Raw genomic sequence first — 10,205 nt, 5'->3', positions numbered from 1 at the left:
CAATATGTCTTATCCTAGTATTTTATATATATACCCAACCAGAACTTGTTCTCTAAATTTTTCAAATACAGTTTAAGCAAAAAAAAAATATATATATATATAATGACAAAATTCCTTTTCAAACAATTTTTTTTATTAATGGAAAACATTCATTTGTCTTTAAATATATTCCCTTTTTCTTTTCCAAACTCAACTATCCCACATATATCACAATAGACAAACTCCAACATACCTCAGCTTCTTCAGCAACACGCATATACCCTCAAAAAACTACATCTTCAAATTAACTCCATAAACCTGCATCATAGTCGTTTTCATAATAATGCGTCACATATACGTTCTACACCAAACTGAAACTTATTAAGAATTCCTCCTAATTATTGTATATATACATTCAAGCCCACGCATAAACATGAACGTTTTATTTACGGTAAATACAGAAAAGGGATGGCGGAATACCATATCTTATTCATTTTTATGTTATTTAACTGATAAAGCGATAGTGTTTACTGATTTATGGAATTTTGTTTGTGTTTTCTTTCTAAGTTGACTTAAAACTAATACTTTAAATCTGCACTCTTCCTCGAAATTTCGCGTGGGCATTCTTTCCATCTTTGAAAATCAACCAATACACATTTTCTCAGTCTTTGGAAGTCAAGCAATACACATTTTCTCATCTCCCCCATAATAAGAATAACAAAGGTCTAAAATTGATTCCTTCTTAACAATAACGAAGAAGTACAAGAAAAACAAATTAAAGTTATCTTACATTAAAAAATGGTGAAATATTTTTCTTTGATTATCGTCCTCGCCTCTTCTCTTCTTCTTGTCCTTCAAGACCTCGAACAAGTTCACGCCCTTGGGTGTTCTGGAATATTCTTAAACGGTAACAGCAGCTACTTTCAGAATCGTCAAAGTCTCTTCTCTACTCTTGCTTCAAAAGTAGTCGCCAACGGTGGATTCTACAACGCCTCACTCGGCAAGAATCCCAACAGAGTTCACGCTCTTGTCCTCTGCGCAAGAGGCTATGAGCAACAAGCTTGTATCAGTTGTGTCGAAAAAGTGACTCAAGAGATACAAACGAGTTGCCCGAACCGAATGAATTCGTTCCATTGGGACAATGGCGATGGAGACCATGTTTCTTGTCTTGTACGTACCTCAAACCAGTCAACTTTCAAGAACTTCCAGCTTGTACCTGCTGCCATATACCCAAGTCCACTTACTATCGAGCCATCCAAGGACATGACCCTTTTCAGTAAACAGTGGGAAGCAACGGTTAACCGGACAGTCCAGGCTGCCACGGAAGCTAAAAATATATCCGTACTTCAGTACTATAGTGCTGTAGAAGCCGAGTTCACGGAGTTTCCAAATGTATACATGCTGATGCAATGCACGCCTGACATAACTTCTCAAGACTGCAAGATATGTTTGGAAAAAAGCGGGACATATTTTAAAAAACAGTTTTGGGGAAGACAAGGCGGCGAGGTTAGTCGTCCGAGCGGTGTTTTCAGGTGGGATCTATATGCTTTCCATGGTGCTTTTGATAATATAACAAGAGTTCCTGTACTTCCTGGAGGTCAAGGTCAGGCTCAGCCACCTTCAAAGGACAGTTCTATAAAAGGCAATAAAGGTAAAACAAAAGAGACAGAATTTTACAATCTGTAAAATGATAAGATTATAACAAAAGAAACTAGTTATAATTTGCAGAAAGAAGCATTGGGAATGGTGGAATTATCTCGATAGTTGTTCCTGCTTTGATTAACATTTTAGTGTTTATTGGACTCATCAAACTCTATACTCGGAGGAGACAATTCAAAAACAAAAATGGTTTTAGTATTATAATCTAATTTAGCTGAAATTTTAATATTAATCTTGAAATAAAATTAAATTAATTGAGAGTTGACAAGTGGTATTTGGTGGTCTTTTTTCTGGAACACAAATTTGGTGTTCTAAAGAGTTTTCCAAAAGCTCTTCTTTGAGAACTCTATTATATTCTTTTTTTTAATGAAAACTATTATATTTTCTTTCTTCACTTGTTGTTAGTTTGATTTTTGTTTAACGGTGAGAACACCTCATGAGAACCTCCCAATGCAAACGCCCTAAGACTTGTTTTTATTTTTAGTTGGTACTGCAGAGTACTCTGATGGTCAACTTATGTTACGGTTTGATCTGGGAATGATCTTAATGGCAACCAATGACTTCTCGTCTGATAATACGCTTGGCCAAGGTGGATTTGGTACGGTCTATAAGGTAGCAATAACTCTTTGTTTTCCTATAATTATGAGTTCTCTATCAAATCTTGGTCTTTAATAGGTCTTGAGAACTGGTTTCAGGGGATATTGCCAAATGGCCAAGAGATAGCTGTGAAGAGATTAACAAAAGGTTCAGGGCAAGGAGACATGGAGTTTAAGAATGAGGTTTCACTCTTGACAAGACTCCAACATAGGAATCTGGTTAAGCTTCTTGGGTTCTGTAATGAAGGGGACGAGGAGGTTCTTGTCTATGAGTTTGTCCCCAACTCAAGTCTTGATCACTTTATCTTTGGTGAGCCATAAAAAGACAGCCACCATTTTGGATAGTTATAGAAACATTTAGCAATACAATATTTCTTTGAACTCTGCAGATGAAGAGAAGCGTTCGTTTCTTACATGGGAGGTGAGGTGCAAAATTATAGAAGGCATTGCTAGAGGCTTTCTTTATCTCCATGAAGACTCTCAGCTGAAGATTATTCATAGAGACTTGAAGGCAAGCAACATCCTTTTAGATGCTGAGATGAACCCTAAAGTTGCAGACTTTGGGACAGCTAGATTGTTCAACACTGACGAGACTCGAGCTGAAACAAGACGAATAGCTGGTACCCGGTAAGAACATATTAATCAATCTTTAAAACAAATAAATATGCTCATAATTAATTAAAGTTATAAGTTGAATATATGCAGTGGATATATGGCTCCTGAATACGTTAATCATGGGCAAATCTCAGCTAAATCTGATGTATATAGCTTTGGTGTTATGCTTCTAGAGATAATAAGTGGTGAAAGAAACAAGAGCTTTGAAGGAGAAGGAATTGCAGCTTTTGTAAGTTTCTTCACATAGCAGTAGTCTTCTTGGTTTGTATCTTCTAACATATGTAGAGAAAGTAAGAACATATCTTTTATTTTATGTGGTTTAGGCATGGAAGAGATGGGTTGAAGGAAGGCCTGAAATCATAATTGATCCTTTCTTGGTAGAGAATCCGAGTAACGAGATCATTAAGTTGATCCAGATTGGTTTATTGTGTGTCCAAGAAAATGCATCAAAGAGACCAACAATGAGCTCTGTAATAGTTTGGCTTGGCAGTGAGACAATTAAAGTTCCTTTACCTAAGGCTCCTGCTTTCACAAGTAAACAATCCCAATCTGAAGATGGGATAATGTCAATCAGCAATGTCTGCACGGAGTTGAGTTCTCGTTGACTTATAAATTTATTAATCAGTATGTTGTTTATAAGGTAGTACAAAATATTCTTATTACAAGTAGATACAATCACAAGTTCTAGAAACAGAGAATATATTACTTGCTTATTTGATTCATATGTTTGTTTTGTTCATTGATTGTTGCTCTTTTTCATTTGCTCAGTGCTTTGTTTTCTTCTTTGATTTATTTGATGTATGAAGAAGAAAGACAGAGTTGAGAGAAAACGAAGATAGGTCTAGAGTTTCCTTTAATAATATTATTGCAATGTAGTCTGTAAGTAGCCACCACTCAAGAGGAGGAAAAGATATTTTCAAAAGAGGAAAGATTAAACGCTCTGAACTAAATAAAGAGTTCAAAGGAAAATTTGAATTTTTAGTCGATCCAAACACAACTTTGACTTCAGTGTCCAGAGTCCTATAGTCCAAATAATGGTTAATTTATGTCATAATTTTTGATTCAGAATGAATTTAATATCCCTGACCTCTCTCATGAAAAGAAACTTGGCCTAAGTGAATTTGAATGTGTACAAGATTAACAAGAAGTTCAGGGCAAGGAGATATGGAATGAGGTGTTACTTCTGGCAATAGTTAAACATATAATTATGGCTAAGCTTTTTTTTTTTTACTAATATGGCTAAACTTTGTTTCTGCAATAAAAGAGATGAAGAGTTTTTAGTTAGTGAAATTGTTTCCTATTTAAGCCATGGAGAATTGAGGAGATTCTCTAGCATAAAAGATTCTCTCTAAGATCATTTTCAATATGTTTCTATGAGAAAATGGCCTAGATAGTCCCAAACCAAGTTTTTGTTTCCAAACTAGCGCTCAAGGTCCAAAGTGACAAAAATAGGTTTCATTAAAGAGGATCATTTACTCTTATGCTTCTTATGCACGACGACAGCTCGTCTCTTCTCCGGCGTCAATCATCTCCAGCATAAATCATCTCGGCCATCATCATCTCCGGCATCGTCCATCATCGTCTCAGGCGTCGATCGTCTCCGGCGTCGTTCATCTCCGCCGTAATCATCTCCGCTGTAATCATCTTCGCCATCTCTCTGTAATTGAGCTAAACGTGTTTGATTTCTGTGTGAAAAGTCAATTGTGAAAATGGTTACAAAACCAGGTACTGCATCCGAGGCACTCTATAATCCAGATGTGTCTAATGTGGATATGGAACCATACAGTCATTGGAGTCTAAACTTTCGAAGAAACTCGAGATTACAGAGAATGAAAAAGAGGACAACGACGAAGAAGAAGAAGGAAGCAAAGGTGAATATTTTTTTCTTAGTGTTCTGACTGATCACACAGTTTTGAGCTCTTTTGCGTCTCTAATTCAATCACCCATTAAGAAAAAAAAATCTTTTTGATATCTCTCTGTGTTACTGATTAATTAGATTGTAGAAAATTGGTGTTTTTAAATGTTTAGATTATTGATAGCTTTCTAAGACTTAAAGTATAGCCTTATGGTTTAGATTGAGAATGGATGAGTTCATGAGTGTATGGTTGATTAATAAGTTACTTCTTGTTTGTTTTAAGCTGAGACTTCAACTACAAAGAAGAAGAAAAACAAGAATAAAAGCAAGTAAGTAATGTTTTTTCTACGTCTTTTTTTTTAATTTGATTTGCCACTTTTGGTTGTTTGCTTTACTGATCAGTCTCTTGCTTATCTTTGCAGGAAAAAACCCCAGCAGACTGATCCGCCTACAATCCCTATCGTGAAATTTTTCCCATCCGGAGACTTTCGTTAAGGTGAAATCCAACAGTATAAGGATGAGTAAGTTCCATACCAACAACTCTATTCGGACCAGCTTTATAGTATGCAATAAGCTTGTGGATTTAGTTCATATAGCTTTTGTCTTTGCATCTGTTAAACTCCATCGTATTTTTAGTCTTTTTCTTTTCAATACTTTTTTTCTTCTCTTGTTACCTTTATGACACTTTAAGATCGTGATCTCTGTAATGTAGCAATTTGTTGGTGTTTTATAATGATACCACATTTAACACTTTCTTGATATAATTACTGAAAATGCTTCAAGCTATTCTATTTCTATGTTCTCTGTTTTGTAGACAATGACCTCTATTTGGTGATTTCTATAGCCAATGATTTTTTTATAGATTTTGATTATGTTGTTTTGTTTTTTATTTTTTTGGACGATTAAGTTCCAATTCAGGATAGCCGTCCTGAACAAGGACTATCTAACATTCCTTACACGCTTTTGATTCTCTTCGAAAACATACTTATGCAAGAAAATACACTCATTTTATTTTTCTAGAAGCCCATCTTGAAAGTTTCACAAGCTATCCTAGATAACAGTGTGTTTTAGAATGATACCACATTTAACACTTTCTTGATATTATTACTGAAAATGCTTCAAGCTATCATATTTCCATGTTCTCTGTTTTGTAGACAATAACCTCTATTTGGTGATTTCTATAGCCAATGAATTTTTTTTATAGATTTTGATTATGTTGTTTTGTTTTTTGTTGTTTTGGACGATTAAGTTTCAATTCAGGATAGCTATCCTGAACAAGGACTGTCTAACATTCTTTACACGCTTTTGATTCTCTTCGAAAACATACTTATGCAAGAAAACACACTCATTTTATTTTTCTGGAAGCCCATCCTGAAAGTTCCACAAGTTATCCTAGATAACATGTGTGTTTTATAATGATACCACATTTAACACTTTTTTGATATAATTATTGAAAATGCTTTAAGCTATCCTATTTTCATGTTTTGTGTTTGATATGTGTTCCATGTTTTGTAGATAATGACCTCCATTAGGTGATTTCTATAGCCAATGAATTTTTTCTAGATTTTGATTATGTTGTTTTGGACGATTAAGTTCCAATTCAGAATGACCATCCTGAACAAGGACCGTCTAACATTCCCTACACGATTTTTTTTTGGAAACCTATCCTGAAAATTCCACAAGCTATCCTAGATAACACGTGTGTTTTATAATGATACCATATTTTTATTCATTCACACAGCAAAAGTGCATTATTGTATACGAAATGTCATGCAACTTAATAACATGTCTCAAAAATAAATGGAGACAAGTTATAAACCAAATGTCATTAAGGTCTGAATTTTGAGAGCAGAAAGAAAAAAGGTTTTTTTAAATTTCAAAGATTTATCCGAACTTGTCTCCAAGAAAAAATCAAACGGGAATAACAGTATTAGACTCTCCAGCTACTTCTTTTTCTTCTGGAATAAACTTTATTTGTGACCATAAGGTGTTTAAAGTTTATTCCAAATGAGAGAAGTTATGTAGATCTCAGATTCAGAGAGCGAAGAACAAAACTTTTGATCGGTGCTCGTCGCTTCAGCATTTGATTTTTTTCCGATGACGTTGACGTTGAGAGGAGGCGATGATCCAAACCAAAATTGGTCATGTTCTTCAATCACTTTGGCTCTGATCCAATTGGATACTTGAGCTCAGGCAGAGCTAGTAATTAAGGTATTGAAACTCCCATTGTGTCCCTGTCTTGCGTAAACCAAACCAAAAATTTTTTTCAAGTAGTATCAAAGTTTCTGGAAAGCTATCCTAAAACTATGAAACGTCTTCCTAAAACCAAAAGAAAAAATCTCAAAAGTTTTCCCAAACAAATTCATCTCAGTCACACTCACGAACACAAGCAAACTCTTCTGGCTCATTTCACACACACAATTTTCAAACATTATCATATCACCCAACTTAACTATAAAGATCCCCTCCCCTAAACATTCAATAGATGCGAACAAACAACAAATGAATATGCCAGCAAGGATATAAAAGTGAAATCTAAAGGAAAAATCAAAATCAATCTGTTGTTTGAGAAAGCTAAGCTTAAAACATCACAAGTTTTCAGAAGCAAACTCATCACAGTCATACTGAGGAACACAAAATAATTCTTCTGGCTCACCTCACACACAGTTTTCAAAGCCAGCGTCAAGAAACTTAACTAACTCAGGCATAAAGCCAGTGTCTCCCATTATCTCTTAACCTCTTCTGGTAAGCTACAGAGCCTAGACGTAACCTTCAAGGCTGATTCTTGAACGGAGATCTCCCGTTGCTTAGAAGATACATCAAAGGATCCAAGAACTTGCAACTCATCAATGCATTCAAACAACCGGGCGACCTGAAACATAAGTTATCGATTGCCCTTAACGCTGTCTCCTTAGATTTGGAAGAGGACAACAGATTGGGATCTGATAATACACTCACTAGCTCCTGGATTCCTCCTTTTCTAACAAAGACCTCACGTTTCTGTTCATCTTTAAAACACATACCTAACAAAAGATCAATAGAATTTACCTGAACAATCTCTTCCTTCGATCCAATAAGCTTAATGAAAGTTGTCTTCGTATCATCTTCTTCAATCATATACCTCTTGATCTCTTCAACACCTACGGGATTCCTCAACACTCCACATGAGCACTGTCAAAAATCTGAATATGAAATAAATAAAGCTTGATAAGAGAAGAAATATGAACATAAAACATTCAAAATCGCTTACCAAAAGCAAAGTCACAAACTCGTCTTCTTCCGTAAACCAAATTTTTTTGTAAATAAAGCTTCCTGAAATTTTTTCTTTGCGATTCTGATTCTGCCTTTTCTGTTTGATTCAAACAACAAAACAAGTTCAAATGTGTTAACTGAAGAACAACAAACTGAAACCCCCAAATTTCAAGTCGAAAACCCTAAGTAAAATTGAATTTTTCTTCATAAAACATTGATAATAATGATTAAAACATACCGATACACAGCCCGTTACGTTCGTCGCCGGAGATTATCAATAGCTCGTCGCCGGAGGAGGTGATTATTTGTAACGTTGTCGATAGAGAAGAAGAATCATTTTCTTTTCTTTTTTTATTTGTTAGTTGTATTATTAACTGGGGGCATTATGGATATTTTGTTTATTAATAAATGTCATTTTTGTGACTTTCTCCTTCTAGTGCTATTTTGGAGACAAAAACTTTAAAATGACTATTATGGAGAATTGCCATGTTTCTATTTTCAACATGTTTTAAAGAAAAATCTACTCCAGTATATTCATGTTTTCTTTTGCTGCGAGTATATCCCTATTTATATCTTAAAATAAAGGAATCATTTTTTTCCTCTAAAACAATAACTTTTTGAAAATAAAATCACATTTTTATTTACGTAAAGTCTTTTTAAAAAAACTTTAGTTTAAATAATATCATAATATAATGAAACTTTGAAAAAACTAAAAGGTATTAATATGGTTTAATTTTAAATTTCATAAAATAAAAAGTATTAATTGTAAAATAAAATAAAATTTAATTATAATATTCTTTTTAAAGGAAATAAATAGATAATTACATTGGAAAATAACAAATTTTTATTTCATAGTTTCTCTAATTTAAGGAAAATTTCCTAGTATCGGAAATATTGGAAATGGTGTAACATCGCTTTTTTTTTTAACGACTGCAAGATGACATTGAATCAACCAAAGGTGAGTTTGAATACAAAAAGCTTGCTCAGAGAAAAAACATATAAACACTCAATCTTAAAAAGTTTTATGTGTGCATAAGGGCTGCTTCTCTGAAAATCTGCAAGTGTAGCCAAGCGGGTCTTCCTAGCACCAAATACGATTGGAAACGATCGTCCCGCAACACACTCTTAGCTATTCTTCTCGCGCAATTCTATTTGATGATGAGGACTCTGTTTCAAAGGCCAACGAAGAGAAAGCAGCACAGAGTACACTTATTCTTAGTAGAATCGCCCGAAATCTTGGCCAATATGATTGCTTCATTACAACTTCAATGAGATCATGAAGATCAGACCGAATCACAACTTTTTGAATTCCGAGGTCTTTCATGCTTTGTAAGTGCATGTTCAACGGTTGCTTTTCATAGTGTCCTAAAAAATTTTAAATATTAAAATAATATCATAAAGAAAGAGAGTGTCGGGAAAGTAATATGCATGGTATTTTCAGAAACCGTTATAAAACTTTTGTTACCATGTGTTATGATATAAATAGCTTATTATTTAGAAACAAAATAAACTTTAATCAAATTTTTTATTATGTTATAATATTATTTAATGATTTATATACCGATTTTTAGAACTTCACCGTTAGTGGTGCTCTAAAGCTCATTCCAAACATCTCTTAAAAATTAAGGAGTTAGGAAATTTTTAAAACATTTTATTTTTACATCTCTAAATATTTTTACATTTACACTGTGAAATGGAGAAAGATACACCATTTGTATTTTGTATTTGAACTCAAAAACTTATACATCCATTTAATATACACGAACAAAACTTAGGTTCACCCCCTACGGCCCACCATTTTAGTACCAATCAAAGTGACACATAGATTATTAATTAAAAAATATTAAATTAAATAAAAAATAGCTATAAAAAATAAAAAGCGCTAATTTTAACGACGCTAACGCTTCCAGCAAAACCCTAAATCTTAAATCTTAAATTCTAAACCCTATACTGTAAATTCTAAACCCAAATCCAAACCCCTAAACCCAAACCCTATACCCTAAACCCTACTCCTAGACCCTAAACCCAAATTATATACCTTAAACCCAAAAATAGACTATAAACCTAAACCTTATACCCTAAACCCAAGTCTTAGACCCTAAATCCAAACCGTAAACCTTAACCCAAACGGTAAATCCTAAACCCAAACCGTAAATCTTAAACCCAAAACCTATACTCTAAACCCAAATCCTAGACCTAAAACCCAAACGGTAAACCCTAAACCCAAACCCCAAACTTAGATGCTATAG

The 10,205-nt window shown here is 34.0% G+C and overlaps 1 protein-coding gene across 2 annotated transcripts; it reads left to right on the top strand.

Moving 5' to 3' along the window:
• On the top strand, positions 1-7,954 carry LOC106364483 (putative cysteine-rich receptor-like protein kinase 39). 2 transcript variants are annotated; one of them, XM_022711361.2, is made up of 7 exons: positions 1-1,630; positions 1,708-1,827; positions 2,123-2,250; positions 2,334-2,544; positions 2,624-2,861; positions 2,940-3,078; positions 3,173-7,954. In XM_022711361.2, exons 1-7 carry the CDS (start codon positions 778-780, stop codon positions 3,452-3,454), a joined length of 1,971 nt encoding a protein of 656 aa, XP_022567082.1. In that variant the 5' UTR covers positions 1-777; the 3' UTR covers positions 3,455-7,954. The 2 variants fall into 2 exon arrangements, with proteins under 2 accessions (XP_022567082.1, XP_048624258.1); XM_048768301.1 differs by lacking the exon at positions 1,708-1,827.
• Positions 7,955-10,205: the final 2,251 nt, after the last annotated feature.

The sequence above is a fragment of the Brassica napus genome, chromosome C9 (assembly GCF_020379485.1).
Source record: "Brassica napus cultivar Da-Ae chromosome C9, Da-Ae, whole genome shotgun sequence".
Classification (NCBI taxonomy): Eukaryota; Viridiplantae; Streptophyta; class Magnoliopsida; order Brassicales; family Brassicaceae; genus Brassica; species Brassica napus.
Note: the sequence above shows the minus strand (reverse complement) of the source record. Positions and strands in the feature narration are given on the sequence as shown.